The sequence below is a fragment of the Cicer arietinum genome, chromosome 1 (assembly GCF_000331145.2).
Source record: "Cicer arietinum cultivar CDC Frontier isolate Library 1 chromosome 1, Cicar.CDCFrontier_v2.0, whole genome shotgun sequence".
Taxonomy (NCBI): domain Eukaryota; kingdom Viridiplantae; phylum Streptophyta; class Magnoliopsida; order Fabales; family Fabaceae; genus Cicer; species Cicer arietinum.
Genome location: NC_021160.2, coordinates 11,127,376 through 11,145,165, shown reverse-complemented (window position 1 = coordinate 11,145,165; position 17,790 = coordinate 11,127,376). Strand labels below are relative to the sequence as shown.

At 29.9% G+C, this 17,790-nt stretch overlaps 2 protein-coding genes across 5 annotated transcripts; both read right to left on the bottom strand.

Moving 5' to 3' along the window:
- Positions 1 to 3,111: 3,111 nt before the first annotated feature.
- On the bottom strand, positions 3,112 to 7,658 carry LOC101492592 (metal tolerance protein 1-like). Of its 2 annotated transcripts, XM_027332533.2 has the most exons (3): positions 7,437 to 7,658; positions 6,800 to 6,873; positions 3,112 to 4,474 (listed from the first exon to the last, which is right to left on the bottom strand). In XM_027332533.2, the coding sequence occupies exon 3, from the start codon at positions 4,472 to 4,474 to the stop codon at positions 3,248 to 3,250; it is 1,227 nt and encodes a 408-aa protein (XP_027188334.1). In that variant the 5' UTR covers positions 6,800 to 6,873; positions 7,437 to 7,658; the 3' UTR covers positions 3,112 to 3,247. The 2 variants fall into 2 exon arrangements, with proteins under 2 accessions (XP_027188334.1, XP_004487941.1); XM_004487884.4 differs by lacking the exon at positions 6,800 to 6,873 and having other exon boundaries at positions 7,437 to 7,655.
- A 3,704-nt stretch (positions 7,659 to 11,362) lies between these two features.
- Positions 11,363 to 17,165, bottom strand: LOC101492022 (cadmium/zinc-transporting ATPase HMA2-like). Of its 3 annotated transcripts, none has more exons than XM_004487882.4 (9): positions 16,884 to 17,161; positions 16,174 to 16,434; positions 15,716 to 15,813; positions 15,043 to 15,298; positions 14,766 to 14,903; positions 14,154 to 14,478; positions 13,175 to 13,377; positions 12,620 to 12,822; positions 11,363 to 12,369 (listed from the first exon to the last, which is right to left on the bottom strand). In XM_004487882.4, the coding sequence occupies exons 1-9, from the start codon at positions 17,065 to 17,067 to the stop codon at positions 11,533 to 11,535; spliced, it is 2,505 nt and encodes an 834-aa protein (XP_004487939.1). In that variant the 5' UTR covers positions 17,068 to 17,161; the 3' UTR covers positions 11,363 to 11,532. The 3 variants fall into 3 exon arrangements, with proteins under 3 accessions (XP_004487939.1, XP_073223959.1, XP_027189340.1); XM_073367858.1 differs by having other exon boundaries at positions 15,716 to 15,780; XM_027333539.2 differs by having other exon boundaries at positions 12,156 to 12,338; positions 16,884 to 17,165.
- Between the last annotated feature and the right edge of the window lie 625 nt (positions 17,166 to 17,790).

The following is a 17,790-nucleotide window of genomic DNA, read 5'->3' as shown; positions in this document are numbered from 1 at the left end:
TAGTCAATCATATTTTTAAATTTTTACATCTTATTTGTGGGTTTGTATGTTACATTTTATTTCATCAAATAAATACAAGTACCATTATATGTTGAAAAACAAATTGACAATCAAAGTACAAGGAGTCAAACAAGTATCCTATATAATAAGTTATCATACGAATTTTATAAAATATTTTAAAAATTAAATTAGATGATTGTGATAAACATGATTTTCTCTCATTTTAATTTTCCTAATTATACTCAATTATTACAAATCAATAGAGTAATAATATAAGATAACTATATTTATAATACATAAAATAGTACTTATAAAATTAATTAATTAATATCCGGGCAACGCGTGGGCCATAATCTAGTTATTATTAGTTTCAAAACAAATTAATCAAAACAAAACAATCGCAAGACAATGCAACGCTAGCTTAGACTTTATACTTCTTCACAATCTAATACCATTCAAATTTTGAAGTATTTAGTCTTGAGGTTTGATACCATGTCATCACACAAGTGGACAGACAACTCAAATTATCCATTTTCTCATAGATCCTTTCATGTTTGGGTATGCGGTACAAACCCCAACAAACCTACCGATTTCGTTTTCTGGTTTTATATGAAAACTATACACTTATCATTATAGGTAGAGGCTAATTCGATTTAGTACTCATAATTATAGGAGTTTCACTTTGAAGACTAGATTCAGTTACCATAGAAGAGCTAGAGACAGAACCATTACTATTAATCTTTGATGTTGGCACTTGAAGAGCAGGGAAAATTCCATGAATCATATGTTGAAAAGGATTCGAAGGTTTTGGAATTTCAACTAAACCTTCCAACATTTTCACCACAACACTCATTGTTGGTCTTGATTCTGGCCTATACTGAACACATGACAAAGTTACCTTAACCATTATCTCTACAATCTCTTTATTTTCTTCCTCTATCTCACATAATGCTACCAACTCTTCCATTCTTTCAGCATCAAATTTTTCCAAACCCACATTGGAAGCCATTCTTGGCTATCTAACATCATGCAAATATATTTGTATATTTTAAAATAAAATTAAAAAAACAGTTTAACTGGTAAAAATATTTTGTGTTCTTGTTTTTAATATGAATGTAAATTTTACTTGTTAACAATTGAAGTAAATAATTATCTATATTTTTATACACAACGAAAATGTTAAGAAATTGTTCTTTTAACTTCTACAAATGCATTTTCATCAACAAATAATTTATTTTATCTCTAACAATAATTTATTTCAAAAATCTATATAAAATTAACATACATTTTAAAAATTAAAAATTAAAAATATTTTCACACGAAAAGATGGTTTTGAAATTGTAAATATTAAATAGGATTAAATACAATCTAACAAAACTTCATTTTCATATATTTTGGAGCAAGTTGTAAGTTGGTCCGTGACGTGACTTCCAAAAGACAAATGAAGTACATGATGCTCTCATAATTGAAAGAGTTTTATTGAATTTTAATTTGAAAGGTTCATAATTGAAAAAGTTATTGATGTCCGTTTAAACAGATGTTAATATGTGGAGTTTTAAACAATTTCGATGTATTAATGTTTTAGTAGACAACTTATTAGAACATGCCACATTAATTCTTGTCGTAGAAAATGAGAAAATTGTCTCCCAATTTCAAAGGAACTTACACGTTAATACAAAAGACTGAACTTGTTGCTTATAAATTAGATTTTCCTGAGTTCAAGAATCACCATATTCTCCATTTTGGTGCTAAAAAAGGAATTAAGGTGTTGACGTGTTGTTAATGTTCAGCTAAGGATCTATTTTGTTGGAAGACGGTTATACTAGTGAAGTCTTCCTTTTTGTATCGGAGTCAATTACTTGTTAGATTTTTTTATATAATAATAAATATGTGAGAGTGACTTAAAATTACTTCCTTTCTCCGGTTCTAGTTATAAATAGAATTGAGTAATTGAATGCACTAATAATTTTTTTTTTAAGGACCAAATAAATTATATTGATATAGATATTCTAAACATAAATTGTGTCAAAAATATAAAATATAGAATGTTTATAAACAAGACATCATTTTCAAAAAAAAAAGTTTTATTATAACTTATATGACTCCTAAAAATTTGAATATAACATCGTGATCCAAAGCACTTTTCGAAAGAGCAAACTAAATATTCCACGACTTCAAAATAGTTCCTCACACAAAACTGGTCATAGGGCAATCAAAGAACACATGTTGTGCTTCTTAATTTAGCAACCCCACACAAAACCTTGAGTTCGCATTCAAAAATCCTCGCTTCAATAAGTTGTCCTTTGTGAGTAAACGATTGTGAGAGACCGGCCACACACAAGGAGATACCTTTAGAGGGATCAATTTTTTCCAAATAACTTCATATATATGATGAATGTGTTTCACCTTCAACATTCGACACCAACTTCGTGTGCACCTCTTTAGCCATGTATTTATTGTTGTGACCTTTGGATCACATCCAACATCTTACATCTCTCTATCCCTAAGTCCTTCAAGCAATACACCTTATAACTCATTAAGATTTTTGGGTTATTTGTCATATAAAGTATTGGTATTAAGAAAGAACGTATTGCAAGATATTGATAGAGATAGGTTATAACTTGTAAACTAGATGGTAAGCCAAAATTAATATGTTGCAACTTAAAAAATAGTTTCTCCCATCAACAAATTCAATTGAGACTGTCAATGAAATAGACAGCTAATATCCTTTAAAATCTCATGAGGGTATAAAACACAGAATTTGTCCATAATACAAAAAAAAAAAAAAAAAAAAAAAAAAAAAGCTATATGTATGATTAAATTGGTAATGCAATTTTTGTCAATAGCTTGATTTTTCCAAAAAAAAAAAAAAAAAAAAAAAAAAAAGAAACAAACTTTTATCAGAATCTTAACCTTAACTGAGCAAAAGCAATAATGCATTTAAGTGAGACAAAATTTGCATCAGCGGTAACAAACAAAGTTTCACTAAAATACCTAGAAATCCAGATAGACCAAGTGGCAATGAAATAGTTGTCAACAATATCAGAGATATAAAAATTTGGCATGAAAATAATATACAATGTAACAATGCTCATATCCACACTCTTAAACTGTTAGAAACAAGGAGTGAACAGAAGTATTATTTCGATATAAAGAAAGTTGAGTTTTAGAAACATAATGCATCTAGTCTAACTACAACCTTCTTATCATAATCATCACAACCAATAAAAGATTCAAAAAAGAAAACCTAGCGTTCTATCTGTATAGTTACGTGACTGATGTTATGAACCCTCTTGATGTAGTCTATAACCTTGTCCAGCATCACGTCGGCATCTGCTTCGGGATTGATTTTAACATGACAAGCTAGCAATACCTTCCCCACTGTAATGGCCCATATGTGCAGTTCATGAACAGCTACTACTTCTTCCATCTCCAACAGCCCCTTTTGAAGCTGAGTAGCGTCTATCTCGCGCGGTGTGCTCTCCATCAGGACTTCCAAAATATTTCTCAGCATGTTGATAGTTGTGGCCAAAACAATTACAGAAAAAATTAGAGTGCAAATCAAATCAACTATTTTCCATTCAGGCTTATACCATATGATTGCTCCTCCAATCATTACCCCAACACTCTGGATAGAGTCGCCAAGTACATGGAGATAAGCGCCATGTACATTTATGTTCCGTTTCTTTTTCTCGGATCTGCCATTTGATTCAGTGAGAAGTGGTTGAGTAACCACTTTGTGGTCATGATGATGAGCGTGATCTTCATGAGAATGCTTTTCATCATGATGATGGTGAGTGTGATCGTCGTGACTGTGATGATGCTCATCTTTTGTATGCTTTACATCGTGATGATGGGTAGAAACGGAAAGTCCATGGCTGTGGCCATGATGATCATGTCCGTGGCCGTGATCATGGCCGTGGCCGTGACTGTGACCGTGATCATGACCCAATACCAAAGCCATAATGATGTTAACCAGAAGACCAAATGCAGCAACTATGAACATTAAAAAACCATCCACATTTTGAGGACCTGCAATGAGTCTAGCAATGGCTTCATATACCAAAATCCCAGCAAGCAACCATATTAATTGCATGGAAACCAAAGCGCCAAGAATCTCTATTCTAAAAAATCCAAACGATTGGCGAGGATTCGGTTCCCATCCCCCAGCCCATATAGAAAACAATGAGATGGCAAATGCTGCAACGTCGGAAAGCAAATGTGCTGCGTCAGTCAATATTGCGAGACTGTTAGCCTTAATACCACCAACTACCTCAACGGCCATGAAAATAACGCAAAGGGTCACGGCTATCAAAAGCTTTCGCATGGAAGTCGATCTTTCTTCAGAATCCTTCAAGATGGATCCAGCATCTGAGAACTCACATGTTGCTTCCCCACAAATTTTCTTTCCTACATCAGGAAGATCTCCACTGATTTCAATTATTTGCGGATGGCGACCACTTTGTGCTTCCATCTGCAATATATTAATGAAAATGCAACATTTCTTGAGTTAGTGATAAACCAGACAACAGAAGCATACACTTCCAAGCATTAAATGGAAACAAGGAAATATTAAATAAGCCATCAATAACTTTGTACAGTATATCTTTTACAAATTCATCCCAAGATACACTGCTCCAGAAGTAGAATAAGTAATCAAAAGAAAAATGAAAGAAAGAAAAAAAAAAAAAAAAAAAAAGGAGCAGTTGCATCAACCATTTTCCAACTAAACATCTAAGACCAACATTAGTTGTTACGATTTTATAAAACATTTTGAGCTCTTGAAGAGATATTTTTAACATATGGCTAACACAGTCCTCGTGAAGAGATATTTTAAGATCAAATAGCAAACAAATTAAATGGATGGATGTCAGCAAATTTCCAATAAATGGTTTAACGTTTCACCGTTTGATAGACATAAAAATCATTAATAAGTAATAACATTTTCAAAATATCCAACCATAGGCAATCATTTGAGAAATTTGACCACAAAATCAGAGTCAAATAAATCCATTTCATATGACTGAATAGAATGATCTTTTTTCAGTTAAAAGTGTCAGACAAACTCGTGTGAAGAGTCAATTGAATAAACTTCAGCACAGCTATACTGATGTAGTTGAAAACTGAAAGCAACAGCAAAATAAGTAGACCTTGAGGACTGGTTTAAACAAGATATATTGCAACTACTACCAACAAGGGACAGGAATATGGAAAAGATAGAGAAAACAAACATAACAAGAATAAACAGAATGAAATCATCAGCCAACAGCTGTGAATTTTCTTTTGCAATATGAAAAGGAAAGCCAATTATATATTCATTTGCATCAAATAGATACTAAGGTCTCTATGCTCAGCTATATGAAACAAACATCAAAAGTGCTATTGAAGTACTTAGCAAATGACTAGGACTATGGAACCATAAGCCATAAATGAAATTACTACTTGAAAAATAAATGTTAAGAATAGCTCAGAAAATATTGTGACTAATAATCAATCAAATCAGAAAGCATCTAGTTGCAACTTCAGTCCCAGCTCAAATACTTAAAAAGTAATAGCTTTGTTATGTAATAACCCTATAAGGGTGAAGTTATGTATAAACAAATGAAATTGTTAATAGGTACCAAAAAGCAAAAACAAAAGGGACAACACTGAATTACTGTTACATTGAGTACGAAAATCAGGATTTGCTCACAGTGTGATAGCAATTCCGTGATTACAAAAGAAAGCTTAAATGCAATAGAAGAAAGTAAACTAGGCAGTTAGAAGCCTAGGGTCTCCCAAGACCAAATGAATATTTCCCTGCCAACCTTCTCAGTCTCTTTCCATCTTTTTATTGTTAGCTCACTCACACTTTTAGTGCCTCGGAGACACCTCAGCACACCCACACACCCCACTACCTCAGCAGTAATTTATTTTCTCCTCTCTCCCTTTCTTGGTTTTGATTTCCTACTCCCGACCTCTTCTTCCTTCTTTCATAGACATTAGCGGTTCTATGATCATTGAGGGTCATAGGTCTATCTGTTGCAGCTAAGAGACTTGGTTAATGGATTAGTAATGTATTTGTTTGTGTTAGGGAAATAGTTGGACAGACCCTCGAAACTCTGCCATTGTTCAGTAATCAAAGCAAATTCTTCCCTTATCAGACACCCTCAGCGACCTCCTAATGCCAAAAGTCCCCAATTCTCTTAAATTACCAAAAACTCCCCTCCTCTCCTCTCTTCAATTAGTTATATACATTGGGATGTCTAGCCAGTTTCCAACTAACTAACCAAATTGGATAACAAACTTGCTCAACTAACAGAAATTGATAAAATTATAAAATATTTAAACTAGTGGCTTGGTTGCTGGAACAGAATGATCACTATGATTTACTAACTAGTTTATGCAAGGTAATGCTAATGCAAGATTACCACAATTTTTCAAAATTGCAGCACAATACTCTCAGTAAGAATGACTAATTTACAAGAACAAACATGGCAAAACAGATTTAAAACCCAGGTATAAAGAGTTCCTTTACAAAATAATTCTGTAAAACAAAACAACTTATAACTAGCAACTAAAGAGCAAAATTATACATTAGCTTTCCAGTTTCCAAAATTAAGAACTCAAAATGGGGTAAAACTTTAATCAAATTATAATCTGAGTTTCTGACAAAAATTCAGTGATATTTTAATAGTAATTGACAAGCTCCAACAAAAGACTCACATTTGTACTACAAGAAAGAGCATATGAACAAGTTATAAACAAACGTTCCTTTTTCAAAACATTATTCACAAAAGCAATGAACAAAGTACATTACCGTTATACCGACAAGGTCCCCGATTCACAATGCGTCAATACACTTCAAAGTTCAAATCAACACATATCTCAAAACTATAAAAGCACAACAAAGCAAATAGAGGATGAAAACTCTAAAACATATAAATCAAAAAAATTCAACATTATCAAGATAAGGAATATCAAAGGGGAAAAGTAACAAAACAATTGACTTGTTAGAAATTCTTGAAGAACAAAAGAAAATAACATAATCAACTCTGTGAATAATCAAACAACCACATTAAACCTATCCTCCAAAAAAATCCCCCAACACCACATAGAAACAAAATGCCCTCAATGATTACATATAAAATATACATAAATGATGCAAGCATCTGAATTATTCAATTCAAATGATTATTCAATTCAAATCTCATGTATTCACATTAAATAGAATAGAAGCTGCTAGGATCATGAAAAAGAATGATAAAAAAAAGTTACGACAGAAAACAACAATTATACAAACACCTTAACGTCAAACACAAAACTACAAAAAGATTTAATAAAAAAATGTATTAAGAAATACGTATTCAATCTTATAATGCAAAAAAAAAAAAAAAAACTAGTATCAAATTCAAGGGTGCGAGTAGAAAGAGAGAGGATAATGTTTAGGAACACACTTTTGAAAAAAAGTGATAATCTTTTTCTTCTTCGTTGCTTCTGATGCTGAATCCTTCTTTCTGCTTTTAACTCCTTATTAGTTCTATTTACTATTTTATTTTTGGTGTTTAATTTGGATTTATATGATTGAGAGTGGCGAATATAGTGTATCGTATGTAATATGTGGCCCTCGGGATTAAATGCTCATGGATTCGGAATCAGGACAACCATATATATCTATGATATACGATATATGCAGTTATTTTTTATCCAAAAAAAAAAATGAAATGTACTTATTCGAATTTGGATTTCATGGAATTGTTTTTACCTGCATTTATTGTAGTCATGATGATCTTACTATTTAGATTGGATCGGATCGGATTGTCCAATAGATCAGATTTTTTATCTTTTATTTTATAATTTCATAATGAATTTAAATATGTATAATCAATTATTATCCATGTCAATTGTGCGAATGTAGGGGTTGCCGACTGTAGTCGGATCCATCTTTATTCACATAACGGTGGAAATAAGTTTGCCAATCAATATGATCCATCTTTAACCAATTTTTTATATAAGTTGGATAGACTTTTTAAAAAGTTATTTAATTAAGAATATCAGATTTTTCTACCCATTAAAAAATAATTTGAGAGATCAACTTATTAAATTAAATATTAAAAAAATTATTTTATTATATAAAAATTTATTTATAGATGTAATTCACTCACCAATTAAGTGAGGTAAATTTTCGTAAAAAATACACTCAACATATTTTTAAATTAACGTTTAAGATTTATCAGAATTTAAAAATAATTAAATCAAAATTTAAAATTGACATATAATAAAAAATAAGTCTTACTCAAACTTAATATTTGAAAAATAAATCAGATTTAGAGTTTATAAAACTTAATTCGGTATAACGTAATTCACCTCTATTCACATTCATTTCAATCTTTAATGTTTTTCATTTTTGTTTTATGAATAGATAAAATTTCAGTTTTAATTTATGAAATGAAAATATTTTAAAAATAGAAGTAAACTAATTGGTTGAACGATTGAATCGGAAATGGTTCAATTTCTTCATAGATTTGATCATAATTATATTGATCCGAGTTGAATAAAGTTGAACTTTTATTGGTTCAATCTATTTTTATTTTTGACATATGTTTTATGACTTTTTTTAATGCTTCTTTAATTTTTAATTGTTATCTAATTCAACCGTGATTTAAATCAAATAAGTTGATTGAAACATTGATTATGAATTTTTATGATTAAGATGCATGAATCAACTTTACAGGTTAGATTGGGTAAAAACACTATAGGGCCAATAAGTTGTTATTAAGTATTTTCTTGTCCGGTGTATTTTTAGTAAATTGTACGTCAACATCTTGAAATAATAATAAATTAATCTCTCAAATTAAATAATAACAACTCATTATATTTATTTTATTTTTTTTTTTGTAAAAATTTGAGTTTAAATTTAAATTCTCTATTTTTTAATTTAGTCTTTTTTTAATTTTTTTTGTTGAAATGAAAATTTATTTTATATAGCATGATGAAAAATCTTAAACAAATATAAAATTATTGAATATGTTATTAAAACTTATAGAGATTAATTATATTAAATAAAAGTGCATATTAATTTCTCAATAATCCATCAAATCATTAAATATGTTATTGAAACTTATAAAATCTAAACTTTTAATTTAAACCAAAAAAATTAAAAATTAAAAATATAATAAAACAGAAAGGATTGAGAAAAATTTAGATTAAAAATATCTAAATCCAAAAACTAAATATCAGTAAATATTAAATTGACACATTATTCAAAAAAAAATTACCTTTACCAAAAAGTAAAGAACAAATAATTGGATTACATTTCTATAAATTTATTGCGACTTTCATTGATTTCTATTTTGTAATACAGATCATCAAAATTAATTTTCAAAAAATTTAAATTAATTAACAGTATTTAATTTAGGAAATTTGATTTTTCTTTTTGTCAATTTAAGAAATTAAACTGTGAGACTCTTACAATTTTAAAGATCAAACTAATGATTTTTGTGAACTGACACCCCTTCATTAAACATCAATTACGGCAGACCTAAATTTATAAATAGAAAAAATAAAATAAAAAAGAACAAACAAGAAGAACATAAACCAACGTAGGAAACATTATCTGAACCAATTCTATTCGCCTATTCGGTGAAGTCCTATAGGACCCTTCTAAGAGTAAGATTTGTATTACATCAAAATAATTTATTTGCATTGAGTCAAAATGAGATAATTTTATCTACAAAAGTATTCTCATCACAAAAAATATGAAAAACTCGAGAACTCACTTTGAGATACTAGACAAAGAAATTGACTCCTCTATGAAAATCAATTTATTTCAAATAAGGTCATAAGACGGTGGATAATCGACATTAGAATCCTCTAATAGATAATAATACATTATTTTTTTTATCGAATATTATTTATCGTACGTATTTCGTCAAATTCATCCGTCAACAATATTATCGTGCACAATAATTATTTTTAACAACATAGTAAATTTAAAAACTAAATTATCCTCCCACCGACTTTCCACAGGACCTTGTGGTTCAGCCTCCTTACACCCCACGAAAATAATTGAAATATGATATATAACGAAGACTTTGGAGAAATAAATAAATAAATCTTTCATACAATAAAAGTTGATAATGTAAACAACAAAATTACTCAGATTTTTAATTATATGTGACCATATAAATATTGTTTCAGTATTTTAAAAAATTACATTACCAGACATTATGATAACAAATAATCAAACCTTTATGTAAAACTAATACTATTTCATGAGTATATAGTTATTAGACTTTAATATGTATATACTAACCGCATAAAATAGTTTCATATACATTCATTTATGTTTTGTATTCATATTTAAGAAAATATTATTATGAAATATTTTAATAGTGAGTTTTGGTCCGACGTTTGTGTAAAATTATTAAAAATTGTTCAAACTCATAAATTAAACTTTAGTTATTAACATAAGTAAAACAGAAATATAAATATTCTTGTTAAAATTCTTATTAACACAAAAATAAATTTAGTTTGGTGTTAAGATTGGTAATTTAATACACACAAGGGTTATAAGTGGTTAGATTTAAATGGTTAATAAATATTAATTAAACTTGAATCAATCTTAAATATTTAAGATAATCACTAACTTGAACAATTATTAGTTAAGATTTATTTACCTTATTAATCAAATTTCAGATTATTAGAGTGAACTACTTGTGAAGACAAAAAAAAAAAAAAAAACCTTTGTTTGTGTCTTTCAATGTGAAACTTTAGAAATTATGAAATTCAATTCACTTAGATATGATGTTCAAATTTAAGTTAAGTGATTAGTCTCACATCTATTAAGAATTGAGAAAATATTAAATATATAAAACAAATGATTCATATACATAATGTCTTAAGGTTTTGAGTAGACATGAAGTGTCAAGGTCTTTTAAAAATCGTTTAGTCCATTGTTCCTCCCTGACTCTCCAACAAGTGGTATTAGAGCCATGATTCGGTTTAGTTGGGGAGCAGGAGTGACTCATACTTGAGGGAGAGATCGTTGGAATTCAATTAAAATTCAATTGTGAATAATTAATTTCACATCGACTAAAAATTAAGAAAATTTTATATATATAAAAGAAGTAATCCATATACTAATTACTTTAAGATTTTAGACAAAGAGGTATTTTGTAAATATCTTGTAAGTTTAACACATTGTTACTTTTTATATTTTTTCAAAATTTTTAAGATATATTTTGTTCTCTGAGTCTTTCCTTAATTTGGTGGGAGATGTAATCCCTTTTACTATGTTGATTTTGATTGGTATCACTTTCAAAATAAACTCACAAAATATAATATGAAAATCATATGTAATTATAAGATACAACATTCGATATATTATACTAACAACTTAAATGATCAACTCTTTTGACAAATATTTTCTTTTAAATACTTAATGAAATTTTCTTGAATCTTCTACATCTTTATTCCACTACAAAACTACAAATAATATATTTTAGTTTAAACTTTTCTCCCACATGCCAATACACTTCCAACTTCCAAGTATCACTCAATAATAATTTCTGTCTTGCCACCAAGGCTACTAATAACATCAACATCAACATCAACAAATTCATTACAGCATTTATTCTTGCAGCACTCGTCAATCCCACTTGTCTCAGACAACTCTAAATCATCAATGGATTTGTCCATTTTACCCTCATCACACATTTTAACTTTTTCTAAACATAAATCATTGCAAGGCTTCCCAACATGAACTTCAACAAACATATAACTTCCATGATCATTTCCACAAGATTCAATTTTTCTTGCCTTTGTAGTTTCCACATGATCAGTAACATTTTTACAACACCCTTTACCACACTTTTCATCACTAAGAAGTCCTTTTCTCACATCAACATTAACTTCCAAAAAGTTTCCATATTTATTAGACCTTGTTGAAGATTCACTTTCATCTTTTTTATTCTCTTGTAAAATCAACATGCTATTGAGAATCACAAACAAACATGTTCCAACATCAGTCAACACAGCAAGCCAAACCAATGGATATCCTGCAATTGCCAATGCAAGTATGGCACATTTGAATCCAACTGAAATAATGACATTCTCAATGAGCTTTCTAGTTGTTTTTCTTGCTAGACGAATCGCTTCGGGTACTTTTCGGATGTCGTTCGACATGAGAATTGCGTTGCTTGTTTCATTTGCAAGAGCTGAACCTGATATTCCCATTGAGATTCCTATGTCAGCTGTGGCTAATGCAGGTGCATCATTTATGCCATCTCCTATCATGGCTGTTGGCCCTTGTTTTTTCAGATTTTCAATGATTGTTGCTTTTTCATGAGGTAGAAGCTCTGCATGAACAATGTCTATAGCATGGTTTAACTGTAATATGAATAAGTCAGAAATGCAGCATTAATGATCAAAACTGAAAAGGGTGATTTGTAATATTAAATTTGAATTATAATAGAAAGGAACTGCAACCACCCTGCAGTCAACGATGTAGTCACAATTAGCCGAACTCCATAACCAAACCTATGTGTTCTTGTATGCATTTTTCATATTTTTTCTTTTGAAAAACATAATTGTAAGAGAATTGCTGGTTAAATAGACTATAGATTTTCTGTAACCATACCTGACTCTGAACATACATAGCAACCTGAGAGCTATCTCCTGTCAGCATAACTGATCTCACACCCAATAACTTTAGCTCTTCTATTGCCTCTAAAGCACCTGATCTGCAAGCATCAACTAGGCTGAAGACTCCAACTAGAGTTTGTCCACAGTACTGTTTCTTGGCAGAAATCTCATTGCTTTGAAATTGCAATTGGCAATCAACTATAAATATGATAAAATAGTTCAATTATAGTGTTGTGATGTCAATGGCAAACTGCAAAAAATAACAGCTTCTTTAAATTTCGCGGTACTAAAATATTATAGTACCACTATTTGACATTTTATACTAAATCGCATATTGCTGAATCATAGCAATTTATTCAAATTCTACTATTATATATCGTTATAGTTATAGTAGCCATTTAATACCAAAAGTGGATAAACTAACAAATGAAATGATAAAATAATGAAGCAGATATTTAAATCTATACATATAAACATTAGGAAAATCACATATTCAGATATTCTAAAATAGAAAACCTACAACAATTAATAAAGTTTTGAATAAAATCACCTCTTTCAGATTGTGCTCTGATACCAATTCTTCTATTTCCTATATAGATATCCCTCCCATCAATTGTACCAAAAATTCCTTCCCCTGGAAAATTTTGAAAATTCTCCACATTTTCTGGAACTGGTTTGATAGAGTGCAACATTCCATATTCCACTAGTGCAGCTGCCACTGGATGACTTGATTTACTCTCAATACTTGAAATCCTACAAAAGTATTCATTAACTAAGTTAAGTTTTTCTTCAAAGAATTAAAAAGTTGATCTCCATACACATAGCACAAACATTCATAAAATCATTAAAAAAATTGAAATAAAAATAATAAAAATATAGATTTAAAAATCGAATTTTAGGATATTTTTTGTTGAGGAATTTTTATAAAGATGTAAATATGTTTGCAAAAAAATCATTAAAAAGTATACGTTGTCTTTCCAACAGAGACTAAAACTACTTGAAAGATAATTTTGTAGGGGCACAAAAATGTAACTTTTTTACGGAGATTAAAAACGAAAATTTGAAATTTTATATGGAGTAAAAACTTATTTGACCCCTAAATAAAAAATAGTTTAAATATCCATTTCGTTCCTGCAAATATAACATTTTTTTTCTTTTCATCCCTATTAAAAATGTATTTAGTAATATTATTGAAATCGGTCTCCGGAGTTTACATGTAATATTTATTTTAAGTACAACGTAGTTCATATAGGAGAAATTAAAATCAAATATTCTATATATTACAAAGACTAATTCTAACATAAACAAAGTTTGAATATTTTAAGTACAACGTAGTTCATATAGGAGAAATTAAAATCAAATATTCTATATATTACAAAGACCAATTCTAACATAAAGTTTGAAGAGACTAAAACAGAACAAAGACTAAAAGAAACACGTGGTATATTTGCAACGAAGAAGAAAATTTCTTTTACATAGACTACAGAGATAAAAAAATGGTATACATATTTAAAGCATAAAAAACATACCAGTACAATATGGTTTCATTGTCAATGTCATCTGTACCACTAAAATCTGTTACACTAAACTCTCCTCTTGTTATGGTACCTGTTTTATCAAAAGCCACTGTCTTAATCCTAGAAAGTGTTTCAAGATAATCACCACCTTTCAATAGTAATCCACTTATTGCAGCTTTTGTGAGAGCACAAAAGATTGCAACAGGTGTGGAGAGGATAAGAGCACAAGGGCATCCACTTAATAAAACCACAAGTGATAGATGAAACCAAGGCTCAATGTCAGGAACACTTATTGCAGCTGGAACCACAGCAATGCTAGCTGAAATCAATACAACCACTGCAATACAACATAAATATAATGCAAATATTATGTTGAGTGTAAAACAGTTTTACACTGTTGATAAATCACAAAAAATCATATAAGCAGCTTTAGAAGTAATAACAATTTAAGTCAAATGTTTTTAATCTTCTGATAATTATGATTGATTTATTGTAAGATAATGTAGTTCACTAGCATATATATTAATCCAAGGATCAATCTTTGACTGTGAAAGCAATAACTAATGAAAAAAAATTTCTCCACTTCAACAAAAAGAAGAAAGTTGTGTACATGATGATACATACCAGGAATATAGTATTTTGCAAAATTATCTATGAATCTTTGTGCTTGTGATTTTCTGCTAGAAGCCTCTTCAACAAGTCTTGACATTTTTGCCACCACTGTGTCTTTTGCCAACACTATAGTTCTTACACTTATATATCCTAAATGATAAGTACACAAGACAGAGACGTGTGTCTGTCAGATACCGGGACACGCCTAATCAAAAGAGTGTCTGCGCTTCGTAGAAGCTGAATAAGGAGAAAACAAAACAAAAATTTGAAAAACAAGAAAATACTTAACCATTCATATTAATAGTTCCAGCCCAGACAAGTGAATCTGATTCTTTGGTGACAGGGAAGGATTCTCCTGTTAACATTTTTTCATCAACTTCACACTTTCCATCCACCACAACTCCATCAAGAGGAATAGCTTCACCAGCCTTGACTGCAAGGATGGTGTTGATCTTTACCTCATTGACATCGACTCGTTCACCAGTCTCGGCAGCGATGGCCATTTGAGGAGCCATGTTTGTTAAAGATGACATTGCAACCATTGCCTGTGAATGTAAAAGAAGGTATAGACATGAAACTCAAATGTCGGAGTGTTTTCTTGTGTCTTTAAGATAGTGTTGTCGATTGCAGACAACAGAAAATAGTGTTTGTTCAAATTCCGTTATGCTATAGTGTTGTTGTAGTCTCTATTTTACTACATTTTATACTAATAGAGAAACAATAGATATTTGTTAAAATTTCACTGTGCTACAGTGCCTCTATAACCACTATTTGACAACACTTAAAATTTAGAGAGAAACAAGAGTGTACATTAATATGTACACTAAACCTTGTGAGTACATTTATATAGCAAGAAACTAGAGTACATGAAAGGAAAAAAAGTTGGAATTATTCAAGTAGTGAGGGTAAGATAATATAGCATAGTGTCAAGAAGAAAGAGGGAAATAATGAAATCACCAAACCTTGTGAGTTGCTCTTGTCTCAAGCCACTGAGCAATGGAAAACAGAAAGATGATGACTCCACCATCTGTAAAATCTTGTATAGCAATAGTACCACATACTGCAAGATATGAATGATGAAACATAAACAAAACATTCAATCATATTCACACTTCACATATGCAAACACTTTTCTTTATACATCACAATAGTAATATGCAAACTTCTTAAGAAAATCAATAATTGTACTAACTTCTAAAACGAGTTTCAATTACTAAAATACTCTTTTGAATAGTAGTTAGTGGAGATAAATAAGAGTATATTAGTAGAAAAAAGTAATTAATACTTCATTGATAATCTAAATAACAAATAAATATTTTAGATGAGACACATAACATAATATGAGACAGAAAGTGGAACTAAGCTAATAAGTAATTATATAATTCAAATCAAAGTATCACTCATTTGTGGAAAATGCTACCTGCAAATACAACCAAAATGTTGATATTAAGAGTAAGAGCCTTAATTGAAGCTATAGCTCTGAATAGAACTTTAGGGAATCCAATAGCAACAGAACCAAGAGCCAACCATTCCAAAGAAGGATATAGGTACTTCAAAAATGAAAGTACAAGTAACAAGCCACATGCCATTGTAGGAAAGTCTGGCCATTTCTTTTCAATATTATTGGACTCTCCATGGGGTCTATAACTAGCTTCAAGACTTGCATTATTCAGTGCATCAGCTGAAACAATCACAAGATTCTGAGATTCAGATAATGTATATTTCTTTTGTCTTATCTCTCCAGTTTTAGGGGAAAAGGACACTGGTAAATCAGGTTTCGATTGAGAGATAAATAAAGTTTGGCCAAAGATTGTTTCGGCCGTTGTTCGAACTTGGCTATTTGGAAAAGAGATTAAGCAGCATATAACATTAACAATAACAAAGAAATAAGAATAACAATTCTAAAATCTTATAATAAGTAACATAAGATCTTTTAATCCTAAACATATGTAAAAGTATAGATAACATGTAACACTACACATGAAACCAAGAAACAAAGAAAGTTAAAATCAATCACATAAAAGAAAAGTCAACTTCCTTCTCCTAGTAATTTTAGATATTCAAAAATTGATCCCTAAAATATACAAATTCAGGTTGTATATTAAGAGAGAAAAAACATAGAATTATAACCTATTTGTGACTGAGAAATAAAGAGAACATCATGGACCACAGTAACTGTTCTAGTAGGAACAATCACTGAAACATCTTTGACACCATGAAGTGGCTTTAGAATTCTTTCAACCAGTGATGCTTCTGTAGCACAACACATTCCCAACACTTCAAAGTTGCTTCTCTTCATATTCTCATCAACCATTATGTCTCTTATTTCACTCAATTTCAAAAGGAAAAATAAAACAAGACACAGAGCCTCTAAGACTAAAATAAAAATACAATAGTCTAAGTCTATGGTTTAAGACTAATTCACACTTTGTTTTTTCTATTTTATAAAATAAGAAAGTAGTAATGTCTGACTTTGTTGGAGGAAAATGTAGCTGACGTTTTTAATTTTAATAAATTATAAGTCCATTGGATGATTTACTTCGTACTATGATTTATTTAATGTAAAGACATTTCATATTGTTCAATCAATTATATAACCTTGTTGCCTTAAGTATGCATTTAATTTATGTAAAATGCACAAAATTTGATTTTAGTCTTTCTTAAAAAGAATGTTTTATAAAATCTTTGTACAATACAAACGGTTTCGTTTTAGTTTTTAATGTGTTACCCCGTTTTATATTATTTTTATTTTGTTGGCAAAAGAAAAACATGGCATAAATCATGACATCTCTTATCGCACCAAGAAAGTCGTCCTTGAGCTTTGTAATGCACTTGCACTTGCACTTGGACACACTACGCGAAAAATAGGATTTTACGTCACTTTTTTTAATCTATTTACAGTATTTTTTCAAAAAAAAAAAATGATGTGGAATCGAGCGCTGTAAAAGATACAACAGCACTTTAAAAAAAACGCTATAAAACATGTAGATATAACGCGCGCTTGTTATGCACATCTTACAGCGTTTTTTCAACAAAA

Bases quoted from the DNA above. Each gene is read 5' to 3' on its own strand.
- LOC101492022 (XM_004487882.4), bottom strand. From the start codon at position 17,067: ATGGTTGATGAGAATATGAAGAGAAGCAACTTTGAAGTGTTGGGAATG. The intron at 16,435-16,883 runs GTTATAATTCTA...TGATTGTTTCAG, and splicing joins TATTTCTCAGTCACAAATAG to CTGATGCACTGAATAATGCA. The intron at 15,299-15,715 runs GTTTGGTGATTT...TTACATTCACAG, and splicing joins AGACAAGAGCAACTCACAAG to GCAATGGTTGCAATGTCATC.
- LOC101492592 (XM_027332533.2), bottom strand. From the start codon at position 4,474: ATGGAAGCACAAAGTGGTCGCCATCCGCAAATAATTGAAATCAGTGGA.